The following is a 19,825-nucleotide window of genomic DNA, read 5'->3' as shown; positions in this document are numbered from 1 at the left end:
ATATTTGTGAAAAGGGAAGGTGACTGGAATCCCCCTCTGGGGGATTATTTAGGGGACCTCACGAGCGAGATCCCGTCAGATCAACACATCACTGAGTTTGTGTCGGCAGGCCCGAAAACCTACGGGTATAAGCTGTCGGGAGGAAAGGCCTGTATGAAAGTCAAAGGAATTACCCTAAACGTAGCAAACTGTGAAAAGATCAACTTTGACAGTTTGAAAGATCTAGTCCTGGACTATTGCACGGGTCTGCAAGAAAACACCTCAAAAAAGATAGAGGTGCAACAGCCCTCGATTGTAAGAAACAAAAATCAGTGGCAAATAGAGACAAAAACCCTTAAAAAACACAAAGGTGTTTATAACAAGAGGGTCCTAGGAGAAGGGTTTAAAACCCGGCCCTTCGGCTTTTGAAAAATGGATACGAGGTGGAAACACCCCTTTTCTGCAATTCTCGCAGGGCCTAGCAACTGTGGGAAAAGTTACTTTATAAAAAACGTATTGGATAATGCCAAACACACACTGTCTGTTATGCCTGAGAATATTTTGTGGTGTTACAGTTGTTGGCAACCTCTGTATAAAGAACTGCTCTGTAAATATCCCTTTACTAATTTTGTGGAGGGTCTGCCTAATGCTTTTGACGATGACCATTTGTTTCCTACTAATAAAGTGAATCTGATTATCGTGGATGATCTGATGAACTCTGCTTGTGAAAGCGATGAAATTGAGAAAGCCTTTACCAAGTACGTGCACCACAGGAAATTGAGCATTATGTATATCGTTCAGAACGTATTTTGTCAGGGGAAAAAGAGCCGTACGATTAACCTAAACACTAAGTACATGGTTCTGTTCAAAAACCCCAGGGATAAACTGCAAATCGCTACGCTTGCTCGGCAAATTTACCTCGGCAAGGCTCAATTCTTTCTAGAAGCTTTTGAGGATGCTACCAAAAGACCTTATGGCTACCTGGTGGTGGATTTAAATGCGTCCACGCCAGAAGCTTATAGACTAAGAACTGGTCTTTTCCCTCCAGACTGGCCGGTGGCTTCTACTTTGAAAAGAACAACCGCCGGGTATAAAAAGAGATGATTTATCGGCAGACCCTTTTTAACAGCTGGGGGTTGCCGACCGAAAACATGTCTAGCTGCGTGAAGAGAAACCTGGCTCTTTTAAAATTACTTAGCAAATCACCCCCGCAGCAAAGGAAGGCTATACTGTGTTTGGCCTCTGACGATTTAGTAGCGGCCATCTCAGAACTAGCACTCAATACCTTAAAAGGAAACGTGCCTTTGACGCAGAATCAAGTGAGCGTGCTGAAAAAGAAACGCACGCTTATAAAAACATTGTCTAATAAAAGGGTCTCGCTTAAAAGAAAGAAGCATCTGGTGAAGCAGTCTGGGGGGTTTATCGGCCCTTTGTTAAGTTTTGCTGTCCCTCTGATAACGGGGCTTTTGAATAACCGATAATGGAGTATGCAGAAAAAATGTACCTGGTGCCCAGTCATCAGCTGGAGCAATTAAGGGCTCCCCCTCCAGTGGAGGAAAATATCAGAACAACTGCAACTCGCTTACTGGATGCTGAAATGAAGTCTGTTCTTCAAAGGACTGACTTAGCCGAATACGAAAAGGCTAAACTCTACAGCGCTGTGCTTCAGAGATACCTAACGTACGTGAGGCAAAGTGATGCAGATAAAAGGAAAATAAGTCTGTTTCTACCAGAACAGAGTGACACCGCCAAACCTCCAGAAACAGAAAACACCTCAGACTCTGTGGTTCAGGAGCTGTTGGATAACGTGAATAAGCGTTATAAGAAAAACGCCTCAGTGTTGCTAAATAAGCTGGGCCAGGATAAAACTATCGCTTCCTGGAATGATAAAGGTGCATTTGTGTACAAAGGCTCGGTGGTGAATGGTTCTAACATGCTTGACTTAGTCAGAGCCGTCACCCAGACGCGTTCTGTCCCTAGCAGACATGTACCTAAAGGATGGGATGTGTTTATCAATGCCATGGCAGAACTAAACGTTCCATCTTCCATCATGGGCAGTGCAGACAACAGAGTTCTTTTGGAACGCCTGAAGGCCTCAGCCACTGACACTGGGATGGATCGAGAAACACCAACTCCTTTTTTGCCTTCTAAAAAACAAAAATTGGCTAAACTGTCTGACTGGCTCAGTGTGTGAAGTTTGTCATGTTCTAAAAATAATTTTTGAACTTGATCACATTTTGCTTTAAATAAAACACTTCTCTATATATAGAATATCTATTTAATATATATATATATTATGTCTAGGTATTTTTTCTGAATTGTTCATTGTTTTTAAGAAGAAAAATTAAGAAAAACAACCATCAGTTGCCTTTAAACCCCTCACCTGGGGTGCTTTACTGCGTGTCAATTTAATTTTCACATCCACCCCGTTCAACAAAAGTTTTTCTTGAAAAAACAGGTCGCTGTGTAGATGACCCAACAACTCCATTGTCCTGCTCTGGGACGTCAGCCTTGCACACCTCACAAATCCTAGATTCTCACCATCCAGCTGTTTTTTCGTGTTGTCCAGGAGTGTCTTTGTAAAACAGTCAGGCGGAAAATTGCTTACTAGGCGGTCTCCCAATGTAACGTCCAATTGACTGAAAATAGAGGCCACCGCGGCATCCCTGGGGAGTGCAGTCCCATCGCCTTTTACTATCTTGCAACAAAGGTAGAGTAGGATGTTGTTTAAATCCATATAATCTATGCCATTCCCTGCTATAAAAAAGTCGATGGGGGCAGTTTCTGTCACAGCTGACAGAGGCGGCACCTCGATGTAGATGCTTTTCTCAATGCTGGTCTGAGTAGGGGCTATCTGAAACAAGTCTAGTTCAGATTTGGTGCACTCTTCCGACCCGCAGTGAACGAAAGCCATGTTGACTAAAATATATCTCTTTTACCAGGTACAGAGCGTGTCCTCTTTCTCCCTGGCTTCCTCTTGGACTTTTGCTGATGGCCTGTCCTGCGTGTCAAGGCTCTTCTTTTAAAGGGTTTCGGGGGTCCTGTGCGTCGCGGATATGACGCATTTCTCTTTCTCTTCCTCCTTTTAATATACATCAGCCCTGACCCTTCCTGTTTAGCCGGATTCCCCACCTTCTCCAAGACAGCCTGGGAAACGTGGCCTACCATATCTCTGGCTATGTTTTGAGCGGCTGTTTTTATGTGGGGTTTAATAATCTCTAGCCCTCTTCGCAAAAGCGGTACAGCTTTTCGAAAAAGGCTACGGAATATACCGCCCACGCCGGCCCCGTACATCACAGGGGCTCCATGATATCCAGGAAGGGCATATCCAGCCTGGGCTTTGTAATAGTTGCTGTAGACTTTGGAGTCACCGTAATTTTTTACGATCGCCATAATAGTGTTTTGCTTTTTAGAAACCTCGCTCTTTCCGGGAACGCAGGTGCAGCTTCACAATCACCTTGCCAAAGCGAAATGAAACGCATCTGTTTTGATCCGTCTTTATTTCAATGGTGATGGTGTCGATGTGGTGTTGACTGATGGGTACGTAATGAGGCTTATCGTAGGTGATGGTAACAAACTCATTGTTATTTCCTCTGACAGGGACGCAGCGTAACAGGGGGACAGAAAAGTCCCCCACAAACTGGTGTTCTACAATATCCGTGTATAGATACAAGGAGTTGAAACCCCCTGTGATGTCTGCTGAGAAGGGACTCTTCTGGACACTGTGCCCGGGGGCCAAACCCAGAATGTTAGCTAGCTCCCCGAGGGTAGAAAACGTAGCAGTAGCATCGGTGGATTTAAGTCTACATTTTCTACTCACGGGGTCATAATTCATGATAACATCAGGCGGTCCAGAATGACGTGCCACAATGCTATTCATATGTTCCAATAATTCGGGTATAGTTGAGTAATAACCTCGCCGTAGGATATAACTCCATGGTTTATCTCCAAAGGTGATTTGGAAAGGGGTGTCCTCAGTAATGTTGTTCCAGCTGTGTGGATATTGTATTTCCGCTAACCCCACTTCCCAGGCCCCCGGGAGATCCAACGACTTTATTAGCTGTATTGTAAAGGCCGAGCTGGTGTTTTGGGGAAAAACCCCAGAGCTGGCGTTGCTGGGCAGAGTGATGTAGAAGCCCCCGTCCCCCATTTCTCTCCTTGCAGGTGGGATTGTTTTTATTCTCGCTTAAACGTTACAGAGTTGAGAAGCTTCTACCCAACTTAAATTTGTTGGGCCACCCCAGCCATTTCACCAATAGCTGCTTTTTTCTTCCTTTCCCTTTCTCTGCTAGAACTTTTTCAATCCTGTAAATCCTGTCTTGTTTGGGGTTCACCTTTTGTAATTCTTCAGGGTAAAACGACCCCGTCACTGTCTCACCCTCATAATCTTTTAATCGGTAGACAGGTCTCTCACCCCTGGTTAAGGCTTCATCCACTATGAATATCTCATCGGTAAATGTTTGTTCATAACCTTTTTTAAAGGCACCTTTGGTTTTAGAGAGTCTCACGTGGTCCCCTTTTCTAAAAGGAACAACAGCCTGTTTTATTTTAACATCATCTCCATAAACACTTTTCCAGACCTTCAGAGAATTTGCGGGGTTCACATCAGCAGGTCTGGTCCGTATAGTTCTGTGAAAGCTCCAGCTGTAACTCTTTATAAACTCAGATAATATGTCAATGTAGCGAAAGGTATTGTGGGCTGTAAAATATCTCCACATCCTAGATTTTAAAGTTCTGTTAAATCGCTCCACAACCCCCGCTTTGACTTCATTGTTAGTAACAAAATGGTGGACACCATGCCGCTTTAACAATCCACTTAAAGGTTTGTTTAAAAATTCTTTTCCCCGATCCGTTTGTAATTTTTGAGGCACGCGACCTTCGCTGAAAATAGCTTTAAAGGCCTTGGCTACCTCCTTGCCCGTCTTGTCCTTTAGGCCTAAGGCCCAGGCATATTTTGATAAAATGTCTATCACTGTTAAAATATACTTAAAACCGCTGTTGCGTTTGGAGAACCGGTGCATATCCACCAAATCTGCTTGCCATTGTGCATCCACGTCTGAGACAATGGTCTTGTCTCTTTTAAAATGTATTCGAGCAGGCTTGTGCAAAGAGTAAGCGTCTTGGTCCGAAAGCCATGATGTTACCTGTCTTCTGTTCAAAGTTTTACTGTGCTTTTTGACTGCTTGAAACAGAGGGTTCACCCCACCAAAGCTGCCAGCTTCCCTGGGGGTGTAATGTATTTTCTCTAACAGAGCAATCTGCGTAGACATGACTGTTATTTGTGTTAGTAAAAGATGCTGTAAGTATGGAAGGAACACATTCACACCAACACATTTCATACAAGTTTTATTAAGCATCTGGATTAACACACCCTTTTACAGCCATCTGCAAATGGGCACCATGACACCCCCACCACTATCGCTATTAGGGAGTCCGAGTTAATTCATTCTTGCACGTTTGTTCTCGAGATCCATGTGTCAGATATGAGCAAAAAAAGCGGGCACAAGATAGATTTACTCCCACAGGATTACCGATGTGCAATTTCTCAAAGGTTTCTAGAAAGTCATCGTCGACCTGGCAAGAGATTGTCAAAAAAGAGAATAAGCTACAGCTGCTGGTTTTTAGATTCACAAAACACCCATGATGCCCCCCACCTCGATTTTTTCATTTACCTGTTTGACTTCTTTTCCGTTCACCTTGTCCGACTCCTGGGAGAGATGGGCAGCATCCTCCACAGGGACAGATAACGAGAGGCCGTCTAGCTCGTCAGGCTGCCGTGGGAGGAGTTGGGTTTCGGGATCAGATCCTGGTGTATCCAATAGCAGAGGGGGCAAAGGGCCCCTTTTTGCCTCTCCCTCGTCCTCGGAACTGTTGCTGATGTGGCACTTTCTTCTCATGTGGTGGAAGGCCCTCGTCACCAAAACAAACTCCAAACTTCTGGTGGGGGTGGTGAAAGAGTCCATGTTTCTGCTCAGCGTTTGCACGCTCTCTGAAACACGCGCTCTTGGAACAAGATGGCTTCTTTTGTGTGGCGCTAGAACTTATGGGGAAGTGCTATGCTCTGATTGACAGAGGGTGTCACGGGAAGCTCTTAGAGGGGTCACACGACCAGCTTCCGGTCTGGTCAACGGGTCCCAGAACTGCACCCCCCAAATGGTCAAAGCGATTTGTGGGGCGGTCCTACAGGGAAAAAAACCCTCCTGATTGGTAGAGGGAGGCAGGGTGAGTTCTTAGAGGGGTCACACAACCCACTACTGGGCGGGTCTTCCGGTCCCGGAACTGCCCCCTGATTGGTCAAAGCAGTTCACGAGGCAGTCCTACAGGGAAAAAACCCCTCCTGATTGGTGGAGGGAGGCGGGGCGAGTTCTTAGAGGGGTCACACGACCCACTTCTGGGCGGGTCATCCGGTCCCGGAACTGCCCCCCGATTGGTCAAAGCGGTTCGCGGGGCGGTCCTACGGGGAAAGCCCTTCCTGATTGGTAGAGGGAGGCGGGGCAAGTCCTTAGAGGGGTCACATGACACCCCTTACTTCCGGTCACCTGCCCCTCTTGACCCCGGATGTATTACCCCCAAGGGCGGGACTTCCGGTGACAGGGGACGGGCCTAACGGGGGTCACATGACATCCTTTTTTACTTCCGGTCACCTGTCCCTCTCGACCCGGATGTACTACCCTCCAGGGGCGGGACTGCCGGTGACAAGGGAGAAGGAACTTCCGGGGAGTCGGGGGGGGGGGGGGACTTCCAGGGTCAGGTGGCAGGGCTAATGTTTGATTGATGGTAGGGCCCTTATACTACTCTCCTACCCCATAGCAGAGCTGGCCGCATACCACCAAGGTCTAGCTTCCCACCGAAGTATATGAGGTGCAAGCTGGAAACAAGCTGGCACAGACAGAGCACATTGTCCTCCAGCAATCCCTCTCTTGTTCCCATTCAAGGTAGCAGGAGCTCTTTGATCTATTTGTCTGTGCTTCATTCCCCGAGCACTCATCCAGGTCAGATGTCTCTTAGGACCTGAGTTGCCACCATCTGGACAATGGGACTTGGGTCATTCTGTAGGACCTGGAGAGCTGGAATTACAGAGAATATGACTCACTTTTCATATAGTCACCTATGCCTGCAGTAGCTGGAGATTTAGTACCAGTGAGTACCAAGCTACAGAAGCTCTCTGTACAAACAAAGCTTTAGGTTCCTCCATTGGGATCCTTCCAAGCTCCAAACTGAGATGGAGGAGGGGGGAGAGGGGAGACCCTGACCCTACCAGAAACTCATCCAATTGGAAGGTGCTCCATTGACTCAATAGCTTCTGCTTTTAAGTTATTTTACATCTCCTGACAGAAATAAATCTGATGGTGTGGAGTTTGGGGTAGCAAAAAGTGGCTTCCAGGGAGCCGATGGAGCCCAAAGAGTGGATCACACAGGTTGGGAAGAGGCATTGCCAGGATAGCCAGGAGATGCACTGACTTATATCACACTGGCTGCAGTTTCCTCCAGGTACGTCTACACCGCAAAGTTAATTCAAAATAACAGCTGTTATTTTGAATTAACTTTAATAGCATCTATACATGCAAACCGCTATTTCGATATTAATTCGAAATAGCAGAGCGCTTAATTCAAATTTGGTAAACCCCAGAGCTATTAAAGGGATAGACCCTGGCCCGTGCCAGATCCAAGCCTACCAGCCAAGAGCCAGCAGTGGCCACTGGGGCCCCTGAGCCAGTAGCCACAAAACGTGAGCCAGCAAGGCACTGGCAGCCAACCCTCCACTGCTCCTCAGGAGCAGTCTGCCAGCACCCAGGAGCCTGACAGGGGCTGGAGAAGGCGGGTGCCTTCCTGGTCCAGGGTGGAGATCATGGACCTAATTCAGGTTTGGGAGGGATGCCCCAGCATCCATGATCTCCGCACTAGACAGAGGAACACGGCCGTCAATGGCAGGATAGCTGCCAGCCTGGCCACCAAAGGCCACATGCGAACCCAGGAGCAGGTTTGCATGACATTCAAGTTGGTGCGGTGAGACCCCCAACCTTGGGCCCTGATCTTCCCTTCTCCTTTCTTCCCTTTGCTTCTCCCTTCCAACTTCCTCCTCCCAGGTTTCACCCTCCCCTCTCCCACCCACTCTATTCCTCTCTCCCACCTCCTTTTCCCAGTCTCCCCAGAGGTTCACCCTGTTGTTCAATAAACCCAGTTTCTATTTTTGAACATACATGTCTTTTATTTGACATCAGGAAGGGAGGCTAGGGAGGAGTAAGTAGATGGACGTGAGGGAGGAATGGGGCACGAGCCCCCGGTGGGGAGGACCGGGGTGGTTCTGAGGGCTCCTCGGGGTGGACACTCTCCTGCAGGGCCTCCTGGATCCTGACAGCCCCCCAATGGACTCCCCGGACGGTAGCCTGCAGCAAGTGCAGCTGGGCTGATGGCAACAACCCTACGAGACGCACCGGTGTGCCCAGGGGCAGCTCTGGCTCCATGTGGCCGAGTGCTGTGGTGTCCCGAGTGCAGGCACTCAGGGCACTCCAAGACAGGACTGCTTTGTTGTCCCTCATCGGGGTAGACAAGCGAGCGGGGAACCCGGGGTGGGGGTAGGGTCCCGTGAAGCACGGAGCTCAGTTAGCCTGAGGCAGCAGCCCCACACACTATGTCCTAACCTGATGCCCTGCCAGCACTGGTTCCGGCCAGCCTGAACTTCGGTTCAGGGTCCACTCAGTGTGGACGCGCTATTTCAAAATAACAAAATGCTATTTTGAAATAGGTTTTGTGTATAGATGCATAATTCGAATTAGCTTAATTCAAATTAACTATTTCGAATTAAGTTAACTTGAATTAACGCTGTAGTGTAGACGTACCTCTTTCAGAGCAGACTAAAGCTGAATCTGTCCTTTGATGTGTGGCTGATGCACTTCACACCTGTGGTATCAGTTACTGCTTGCTTGTCAGCTAAATTTCTTTATAACTCACTAATGAATAGGATTTCACCTGTATTTGTTACTTACAGGTCAACAGATGTTCCATGTCCAGCCATTTCATATTTTTGGTGTCCGTATGTTCCAGGATGATGCCTAAATAAGCAGTGTAAAATAAACATCAATAAAAAACCTTCTCTTGTTAAGTGCAAGGTGATAACATTGGCCCTTTGGCTTCTATTGTGGGTCTAAGGTGAGCTGTAGGCAAGAAAATACTAGAAAAGTTTAGCGTCCACACTGAAGAGAATAAGAGAAAAAAATTAAGAATGTTTACATAAAACCTCATTTGCTTTAAACAATCTATGTTCCTCTTGCCACTGCTGTCAGTTATTGGAGATATACTAGGATAGTGTATTAATCTAGTGGTGTGAACAAAGGGCTGGGGCCAGGAATAAGTGCGTACTAAGCAAGGATCTCACATGGATAAATTAATTAGGCCACAATGCTTGCCTGGCTTGCATGGGTGTGCTAAGGAAAGGATGGCACAGGGCCAAAGGGGAGGAATCTAGTGCTTCCTGGGCAAGGCAATCAGGAACCTGCAACAGCAGGCACTGTGTGGCGGTGGCCTGCCTACCTCCCAGTGATGAAGCACCAGTAAGGAACAGTGAACAACACTGAGCTTAGGTCTATAGTTTGAGTCCACACTAACTCTGACTACTAAAAATAGAGTGCAGGTAAGATGACAGAAGCAGTCGGAGGAGCTAGCCACCTTGAGAACAGACTTTTGGGTTTGGATGGGATCATCCTTGGAATAGTTAACCCCTCCTGCTACTCCTGCCACAGCTACTCTATTTTTAGCACACTAGTTTGATCGGAGAATAAACATACCCTACGTGACAGTGTGCCAGCCTCTGCTACTAAATGACTGCGCCATCTCAAAGCATTCTATTGCAACTTACAAATTCCTCCCAACACCACACTGGAGAAGTAGGAGAACATTAACATCTCCATTTATGCATGAGAAGTCACAGCACGGAGAGATTAATAGTAGCTCAGTGCTGCACACAGGGACTTTTTCTGTCTACCTCAAAGGGAATACCAAAAGGGACACGGCACACTTTCTCTCACCAGCTAACTTGGCTGCAACTGCCCGGATCTCTTCCCAGCTGCTGCAGAAGTATGTGATGGTAGTTTTGTAAAAGTTCTCCAGTAGCTCAGCCTTCTCTTTGGCCTAGAGAAAATCAGGGACACATGAGCTCTCTCTGGCTAGAAATGCCCTTTGACTGCCAACACATGCCTTTACAAACCACAAGTAAACAGTCTGTGTTCCTCTTGCCACTGCTGTCAGTTATTGGACTCACTCAGACTTTTTTTTTAATTTAAACAAGTAAATAAAAGAAAGGACAGGAGGCTGTGTAGAAGTGGGGAAAGTGGGAATCTATGGCAGATTTACATTCCTCTCACCCTCAGTCCTGTATCCCACTCTAATAGGGTACGTCTACACTACAACGTTAATTCAAACTCACTTAGTTCGAATTACTTAATTCGAACTAAGCTAATTAAAACTAACGGATCTAGACTAAAAAACTAGTTCGAATTAGCGTTTTACTAATTCGAACTAGCATGTCAACATTAAGTGGACCCTGAACCGGGCTTAAGGATTGCCGGAAGCAGTGCCGGCAGGTCATCAGAGGAGGACTTAGAGCGTGGAGATGCTGTCTCAGGCTAGCCGAGGGCTGTGCTTAAAGGGTCCCAACCCCCACCCCGGACAGACAGTTCTCAGGGGTGCCCCGCTTGCAAAGCAGTCCTGGCTTGGAGTGCCCGGAGTACCCACACTGGGCACATCACAGCACTTGGCCATCAGACCGGCTGCACTTGCCGCAGCCTGCCATCTGGGGAGATGGGGCAATTGGGGGGCTGCAGGAGAGCTTCCACCACAAAAGCCCGCAGAGCCAGCCCAGTCCTCCCCATCGGGGGCGCGTACCCCATTCCTCCCTCAACTCCTTCCACTTACCCTTCCTAGCCCCTCTTCTTGATGTACAAAATAAAGGACAATTGTGTTCAAAAATGGAATCTGTCTTTATTGAACAAAACTGGGGGAGACTGGGAAAAGGGGGTGGGAGAGGGGAAGAGAGAGGGTGGCAGAGGGGAGGGCAACTAAAATGATCAGGGGTTGGGAACAGGTCTCATATGAAGAGAGGCTAAAGAGACTGGGACTTTTCAGCTTAGAAAAGAGGAGACGGAGGGGGGACAGGATAGAGGTCTCTAAAAGCAGGAGTTGGGTGGAGAGGGTGCATACAGAAAAGTTCTTCATTAGTTCCCATAAAGAAGGACTAGAGGACACCAAAGGAAAGGAATGGGTAGCAGGCTTCAAACTAGTAACAGAAAGTTGTTCTTCGCAAAGCACAGAGTCAACCTGTGGAACTCCTTGCTGCTGGAGGCTGTGAAGGCTACAACTAGAACAGAGTTTAAAGGGAAGTGAGATCAAGCCATGGAGGTTGGGTCCATGGAGTGGTATTAGCCAGGGGGTAGGAGTGGTGTCCCTGCCCAAAGTTTGTGGAAGGCTGGAGAGGGATGGCACGAGACAAATGGCTTGGTCACTGTCTTCGGTCCATCCCCTCCAGGGTCCCTAGGGTTGGCCGCTGTCGGCAGACAGGCTACTGGGATAGATGAACCTTTGTTCTGACCCAGGATGGCCATTGTAAGCTCAGTGCTCAGGGTCGGGGGTCTCAGTGGACCCCCTTGATTTTCATGCACACCTGCTCCTGGGTGGCCAGGCTGGCAGCTCTCCTGCCCTAGCCGGCCACCTTCCTGTGCCTAGTGCGGAGATCGTGGATGAGGTCCACGATGTCCGCACTAGCCCAGGAGGGAGCCCGCCTTTTGCGGTCCCGGGCAAGCTCCCAGGACCTGCCAGCCTGGTCCCGAGAAGAGGGGGAGGGCTGGGGGGCATCGGGTGGGTGGCTCGATCCGCACCAGGTGCAGGGTCTGCTGGCTGGGTGCTGGCAGGCTTGCACCTGGCACGGGCACCGTAGCCAGCCCGTGCCCCTTTAAGGGGTCCGGGGCCGGGAGGGGGGCATAGAGTTTCCCTGGTGTTGGCCGGAGTGGCCACCAGGGAAAGCTGGGGAGGGCTAGCCTCCCACTAGTTCGCATTAAGGGGCTACACAGCCCTTAATTCGAACTAGTAAATTTGAACTAGGCTTAATCCTCGTGGAATGAGGATTACCTAGTTCGAACTAAGCGCTCCGTTAGTTCGAATTAAATTCAAACTAACGGAGCGCTAGTGTAGCACCTATGAAAGTTAGTTCGAACTAACGTCCGTTAGTTCAAACTAACTTTGTAGCATAGACATACCCATAGATACTTACATTGCCCATCACACATTCCCCCTGCTTCTACACCACAAGCCTATGCTGTCAATAATCTCATATAATTCTGTAGGTCACTCACAAGGTGTCTGCAGATATCCATCTGGAGCTCCTCAGGGTTCAGCTTGGTTCTCCAACTAAGATGCTCATTAAGTATAGTTTGGAGCCTCTTCAGTCCCAAAAATGGGGCACAGAGATGAAATGTAGCTCTGCACTCCTGAAAAAGAGGGTTGCACCATTGAATTGTTCCATAACACGTATTGTGCTCATTCAAATGGAACTCATGTCCTTGACTGCTCATCTACCCCAAGAATAAAAGGGATTCCCCTGAAGTAATAGACAGAAAATATGCCAGCATGACTTTAATAGGGGGAAAGGGATTCTACTTCTGGAGTATTGCATCCAATTCTGGGCACCCCATTACTTAAAAAATGTTGATACATTGGAGAAAGTCCAATGGAGGGCAACAAAGATGATTAGGAGGCTGGAACACATGATTTACAAGGAGAGGCTGAGGGATTTGGGATTATTTAGTCTTCAGAAGAGAAGAGTGAGGGGAGCTTTGATAGAAGGCTTTAACTACCTGAAGGGGGATTTCAAAGAGGATGGAGAGAGGCTGTTCTCAGTGGTACTAGATGACTGAATGAGGAGCAATGGTCTCAAGTTACAGTGGGGGAGGTCTAGGTTGGATATTCGGAAAAACTATTTTACTAGGAAGGTGGTGAAGCACTGGAATGGGTTACCTAGGGAGGCAACGGAACCTCTAAATCTAGAGTTTTCAAATCCTAGCTTGACAAAGCCCTGGCTGGGATTGTTTAGTTGAGGCTGGTCCTGTTTTGGGCAGGAGGTTGGACTCAGTGACCTCCTGAGGTCTCCTCCAAACCTATGGTTCTATGATTTTATAATACTGAAAACTGGAGATAGCAGCAATGTTTTTTCAGAACAGATGTAGCTATGAAAGCTGCTTCACTAGGCATAGCTGTGGTCTTTCCTCTGTTGTGGGGAGGCAGGAACGTGGGGTGCAGAGATAGGCAGGAATGAACTCTTGGGATCAGACCCATGACCTATCCTGAACTCCAGTGAGACAACCCTGGCTGCTAAGGACCAGCCTGTCTGGGATTGACTCAAAAGGAGGGCAATGAACTGAGGGAAGAATTTAGGTCTCCACTGCGGGAAGGAATAGCAGAGCTCCCCTGGCATCAGGAGGAAGATTCTTTTTGCTTAGTAATTAAGTCACTGTCATTCTTACCATTGAAACCTCAGGGCTTGGATCTTGCAGGTGCAGCAGAAGCGTGACCCAGCTCTGTCTAACCTGCTTGGCAAAATAGTCCTTCCATTTTCTCTTTGCAGAGCCGGCCAGGATACCAAACAGGACAAAGGCCAATGCACGAAGAGTGTTGTCCTCCTATAGCCAAGAAAGCCACACAGGTTGGTAACGAAGAAATAACCACATCATGTAGCTAGCACAGCTGTCTCTTCTACATTAGGGTAGAGTGATTCCAACTACAGAAGTTTAAAAGAACTGGAATTAATCAAGTTTGGGCCAAATGTGTTGATTCATCAAAATACTTTGAAGACAGTTCAATTTTGACAACATTCTTCCAGAAGCCAAGTAGGGGTACTTGGTCAGCTTCTTGGTGACCCATCTAGCAGGCTAACTGGGATCTTGGGCTTCCTGGCCCTCACCTTCAGAACAGCCTGTCTGGCAGGCTGACAAGGAGCCAGGAAATGTGCACCCTGGCACCTCTAATTCCCAGTGTTTCCAGGTTCCCTGTCTCCAGCATAGTCTGCCAGTAGACTGCCCTCAGGCAAGGCTCCCAGTAGAGCTGGGTTGAGAATAGTATTACGGTTTCACAAAGAGTTTTGAAATTTGGGCTGGGGGGTGTGTCCCCCAAATAGGAACAAAACCAAAATTTGAAATCTCAAACTTCTCTGCAAAATGGAATAATTTCAACCATCTGACATAAAAATCGTATGGAGCAGGCCCAAAACAGTCTATTACACCCTGTATGCCCATTTTCCTTGTATGCAGCTACCTAATCTAGTATTCATACTTCCTTTGCCATTCTCATTGGAAATAAAGATGAACAGAAGGGTGAGACTGAAGGAGCAGGGATGGCATCCTCATTTTCTTAATTCTCTGCTCCTCCATAAAACACATCTCTTCCCTAAGGCCTAAAATCACTTCATTCTGACATGAACAATGCCCAGTGAGGACACATCATGCATTGTAAATGGAGCCTCATCAATGTCAGCTGAACTGGGGTTGAAGGCTTCTGTTCACGTACATTATCGAAGTACTTCCGGATCTGTGTGGTGAGGTCTCTGAAGGAAGAACCTATGTCCTTCCCTTTCAGCTCGTTCAGAACGTTGGCCAGTGCCTTCAGGCTTTCGGCAGTGACTTCAGAACTGAAAGTGTCTTCTAAAGTCCTGATCAGTGCCTCCAGAAGAAACTTCTTGTACTTTTTCACCTGTTCAGACGTATGACATTAAAAAACACTTTCCACTAACCACATTTCTAATATTTTTTTTAGCAATTATGAAGCAGTGGGAATTTCATCTGCCCCCCTAGTGACCTATAGCTATATTTTACATCAGGTACTAGCTACAATAAGCCAAACTCTGTGCCATATTACACCTATGTAATCCTATTAGATTTCTAATTACTTAGATTTGAAGGCCAAAAGGGACCATTGTGATCATTCAGTCTGACCTCCTTCACAACACAGAACCTCCCCAAAATAATGTCTGTTTGACTAGAGCACCTCTTTTAGAAAAACAGCCCATCTTGTTTTTAAAGTTGCTACTGATAGAGACCCCACCACAACCCTTGGTAAATGGTTCCAATGATTAAAATTACCATTAAAATGTATGCCTTACTAGCAGTCTGAATTAGTTTAGCTTCATTCCCCCTCCCTCCCCCATTGAATCTAAAGGCACATTTTCTAGCCCTTTGAAAATTCTTGTGACTCTTCTCCAATTTATCAACATCCTTCTTGAATTGCAGGCATGATCCTGACATAGTATTCTAGCAGTTCTCACACCAGTGCCATAAGCAGAGGTAAAATAACTTCTTTATTCTTATTCAGAATCCCTCTGTCTATGCCTCCGAGGATCACCTCAGCTCTTTTGGTCACAGCTTTGTACTGGGTGCTTACGTTCAGCTGATTATCTATCATGATTTGAGTTTTTTAGTGTCTCTGTTTCCTGGAATAGAATCTCTCATCGTGGAAATAAAGCCTACACTCTTCATTCCTAGGAGTATACATTTACATATGATCATATTAAGTACATATTGTTTCCTTATGCCCAGCTTACCAAGAGAACAAACCTGCTGTGTATTGACTGCAAAGAGGTTACAGGGGTATGAGAGAGCAGACATTGGCCTAGTGCATTGTGCATGGCCTCTGTAAATCCTGAGCAATTGTTTCCTTTAGTTTCTCTAGTTATGCTGCATTGTATTCAGTATTCTATCTTACCTTCTCAGGTGCCCCATAGACTAAATTGCCTAGGCCTCTTACAGCCATTTGACGGACAATGCTGTTATTGTCCCGTGACCTTTCTTCTAAGCTATGTAAGATAGACTTAAGGATCTTCTTCTCCCTGAGTATGGGATCAGTCATTAGCTGAAATAAAATCAACATGTCCATTAGCTCTAATATGTTCATTAAGATAGCGAATATAATTTGAGGAGACACGTAATACACTGTAATTTATTATTCTATATGAATGAGTACTGTGTTAAAAACATGGATTTTTCCTTTTAGGCACTATAATGGGTGATTGCTCATCCCTTGAAAGCCTCTCAGTGACTGCATTTGATACCACAATCCTTTTCTCGCCCAGGTGCATCCTGCCAGTCGATCTTAGTGAGTCTTCCATGGCTCAGCCCTCTGGCCAAGTCCCAAAGTCCAAACAAATGCCTTTTAGGTCCTGTTGCCCTCACTAGGGTCTTCAGCCCCAACTCTGGACCCTTTATAGTCTGTTCTTTGTTCAACCTCTCCATAAGCCTTGTCCCCTTCATCGGGTTTATGCCACTGGGGAACCTGAGCCTGCCCACTACTCTTGGTTCCAACCTAGAAATAGCAGCGAGTCATTGCTTCATTTCAGTTTATTGCTACTTTTTCCTTGGGTTCTTCCTATGGGGCCACTTTCAGTTTCTCCCTCTAATTATATGTTTAAGGCTCGTAAGGACTCTCTCTCTGCAAATTCAGCTTCAGAAAATGCTGCCTGAAATAAACCCCTGTGAATTGGTTTGGCCAGAGAATAGCATCTTTTCTTGGCCCTCCACTTCCTGAAAGGAACTGACCTAATAAAGCCCTGTAGCTCCATATATCTGAGCCAGCTGGGCTCTGATTGGCAGCTTTCATGAGGCCTCTTGAAAACCCACGTTTGTGACTCCTTTCCTAGGTGGGGTGTAGAAAGATTTTGGGGCACAAACAGATTCCTAGAACCACCAGATGAGCCTCTAAAATAGCGACTTAGCGTAAATGTGAAATATGACACAGACGTTATAGCAAGGCTGTGGAGAGGGAGGATGCTCCAGTAGTTAGCAGCCTAGGACTTAGGAGGTTCCAGTTCAATTTCCTGCACCCTCAAAGACTTCCTAGATGATGTTGGGCAAGTCACTTGGGCCTTCTGTGCATCAGTTTCCTGTTTGCAAAATGGGACTAATAGTGTTTCCCTGCCTCACAGGGGTATTGTAGGGATACATACTTTTAAAGAGTTTTGAGGCACTCAGATACTACATTATCATTTTGAAGTACTCAGATAATACAAGTTTCTAAAAGGATGTTTTAAGGAAGATGGAGAAAAATTGTTCTCCTTGGCCCCTAAGGATAGGATAAGAAGCAATGAGCTTAAATTACATCAAGGGAAGTTTAGGTTGGACAGCAGGAAAAACGTCCTGCCTGTCAGGGTGGTTAAACCCTGCAATAAATTGCCTCAGGAGATTGTGGAATCTGCATCACTAGAAATATTTAAGAGCAGGTTAGACAAACACCTGTCAGGGATGATCTAGACTGTGCTTGGTCCTGCCGTGATGGCTGGGGATTGGACTCGAAGACCTCTCAAGATCCCTTCCAGTTCGAATGTTCTATGAATCTATTATTCTAGATTAATGAGAATCTAAGATAGATGTTAATGTATTTGTATGTTGCTTATTTTATAGTATTAGGACACTAGATTCATTTAGAAGATTTGCTGAGCTAGACCAAAATCAGGAGCTGTTGGTCAGTATTAGCCCTAGGAATTGTCAGAAAAGGTCTAGTAATGCAAATTCTATGGCTACATCTACATTGGCATGATTTTGCGCAAAAGCAGCTGCCAGTCTACACTGGCGGGGAGTTCTTGCACAAGAACACTGACATTCTAATGTCTAAAATCAGTGCTTCTTGCGCAAAAACTATGATGCTCCCGCTCAGGAAAAAGCCCTCCTGTGCAACTGTTCTTGCGCAAGAGGCCAGTGTAGACAGGCCACATTAATTTCTTGTGCAAGAAAGCCCAATGGCTAAAATGGCCATCGGAGCTTTCTTGCGCAAGAGAGCGTCTACACTGGCACGGATGATTTTGCAGAAAAGCGCCTCTTAGCACAACAGCACATGCCAGTCTAGACGCTCTCTTGCGCAAATATTCTAATGCGAAAACTCTTGCGTTAAAAGTATGGGTATGTCTACACTACAAAGTTAATTCGAACTAACAGCCATTAGTTCGAATTAACTTTAATAGCGGCTATACATACAAACTGCTAGTTCGAATTTAAATCGAACTAGCGGAGCGCTTAATTCGAACTAGGTAAACCTCATTCTACGAGGAGTAACGCCTCGTTCGAATTAAGTAGTTCAAATTAAGGGCTGTGTAGCCACTTAATTCGAACTAGTTGGAGGCTAACCCTAATCAGGTTGCCCTGATGGCCACTCTGGGCCAAACCAGGGAAACTTTTCTGCCCCTCTCCCAGCCCCAGAGCCCTTAAAGGGGCATGGTCTGGCTACAGTGCCTGTGCCAGTGGCAAGCCTGCCAGCACCCAGCCAGCAGACCCTGCACCTGGCATGGCATGAGCCAGCCACCCGCTGCCACCCAGCCCTCCGCCTCTCCCCAAGACCAGGCTGGCGGCTCCTAGGAGCCTGCCCAGGGCCACAAGAGGCAGGCGCCCGCCTGGTCTAGTGCAGAGATCGTGGACATTATCGAGGTTTGGGGGGAGGCCTCCAGCGTCCACGACCTCCACACTAGGCACAGGAATGCAGCCGTCTAGGGCAGGATAGCTGCCAGCCTGGCCACCAAAGGCCACATCCAAACCCAGGAGCAGGTTTGCATGAAAATCAAGTTGTTCCAGTGAGACCCCCGACCCTGAGCCCTGCGCTTAGTACATAAGAACATAAGAATGGCCGTACTGGGTCAGACCAAAGGTCCATCTAGTCCAGTAGCCTGTCTGCCAACAGCGGCCAACACCAGGTACCCCGGAGGGGATGGACCGAAGACAATGACCAAGCAATTTGTCTCGTGCCATCCATCTTCAGCCTTCCACAAACAGAGGCCAGGGACACCATTCCTACCCCCTGGCTAATAGCACTCCACGGACCCAACCTCCATGAATTTATCTAACTTCTCTTTAAACTCTGTTATAGTTCTAGGCTTCAAAGCCTCCTGTGGCAAGGAGTTCCACAGGTTGACTATAAGAAGAACTTTGTGTGAAGAAGAACTTTCTTTTATTAGTTTTAAACCTGATGTCCATTCATTTCATTTGGTGACCTCTAGTCCTTATATTATGGGAACTAATGAAGAACTTTTCTTTATGCACCCTCTCCACACCACTCATGATTTTATAGACCTCTATCATATCCCCCCTCAGTCTCCTCTTTTCTAAGCTGAAAAGTCCCAGTCTCTTTAGCCTCTCTTCATATGGGACCTGTTCCAAACCCCTAATCATTGTACTTGCCCTTTTCTGAACCCTTTCTAAGGCCATATCTTTTTTGAGGTGAGAAGACCACATCTGTAGACAGTTCTGAAGATATGGCGTACCATAGTTTTATACTTCCCCTCCTCCTTCTTCCCCTGGCTTCCCCCTTCCAGCTCCCTCCTCCCAGGTTTCTACCTCCCCTCTCCCACCCTCTTTCTTCCCCTCTCCCACCTCCTTTTCCCAGTCCCCCAGAGGTTAATCCCCCCCGCCCCCAGTTTTGTTAAATAAAGAGAGTTTCTTTTTTTGAACACGTGTCCTTTATTTTTTACATCAGGAAGAGGGGGCTTGGGAAGGGTAAGTGGAAGGAGGTGAGGGAGGAATGGGGCACGAGCCCCCGATGGGGAGGACTGGGGTGGCTCTGCGGGCTCCTCGGGGTGGAAGCTTTCCTGTAGGGCCTCCTGGATCCTGATAGCCCCCTGATTGACCTCCCCCGGATGGCAGCCTGCGGCAAGTGCAGCCGGGCTGATGGTCGAGTGCTGAAATGTGCCGAGTGTGGGCATTCAGGGCACTCCAAGACAGGACTGCTTTGATGTCCCCATCGAGTTAGACATGCAAGCGGGGAATCCTGAGAACTGTCTGTCCGGGATGGGGGTCAGGTCTTTTTAAGCACAGCCCTCGGCTAGCCTGAG

General features: G+C 47.1%; 1 protein-coding gene across 2 annotated transcripts in view; it reads right to left on the bottom strand.

The window, feature by feature from the left end:
• Positions 1-5,820: 5,820 nt before the first annotated feature.
• Positions 5,821-19,825, bottom strand: part of LOC142825329 (maestro heat-like repeat-containing protein family member 2B) — a 38,745-nt gene continuing 24,740 nt past the window's right edge. The window contains exons 19-26 of one of the 2 annotated variants that reach the window (XR_012899755.1): positions 15,721-15,867; positions 14,530-14,712; positions 13,491-13,646; positions 12,324-12,458; positions 10,005-10,107; positions 8,967-9,032; positions 6,783-7,046; positions 5,821-5,916 (exon numbers count right to left, since the gene is read on the bottom strand). Coding sequence is in view for 1 of the 2 variants with exons in the window: in XM_075917285.1 (XP_075773400.1) it covers positions 6,973-7,046; positions 8,967-9,032; positions 10,005-10,107; positions 12,324-12,458; positions 13,491-13,646; positions 14,530-14,712; positions 15,721-15,867 (864 nt within the window). In the remaining variant the exon portion in view is untranslated. Of the gene's footprint in view, positions 5,917-6,716; positions 7,047-8,966; positions 9,033-10,004; positions 10,108-12,323; positions 12,459-13,490; positions 13,647-14,529; positions 14,713-15,720; positions 15,868-19,825 lie in introns of those variants that run through there. The other variant, XM_075917285.1, reaches the window with a different exon arrangement.

This window comes from Pelodiscus sinensis, unplaced genomic scaffold (assembly GCF_049634645.1).
Source record: "Pelodiscus sinensis isolate JC-2024 unplaced genomic scaffold, ASM4963464v1 ctg49, whole genome shotgun sequence".
NCBI classification, from domain to species: domain Eukaryota; kingdom Metazoa; phylum Chordata; order Testudines; family Trionychidae; genus Pelodiscus; species Pelodiscus sinensis.
This window is presented reverse-complemented; position numbering and strand designations above follow the sequence as displayed.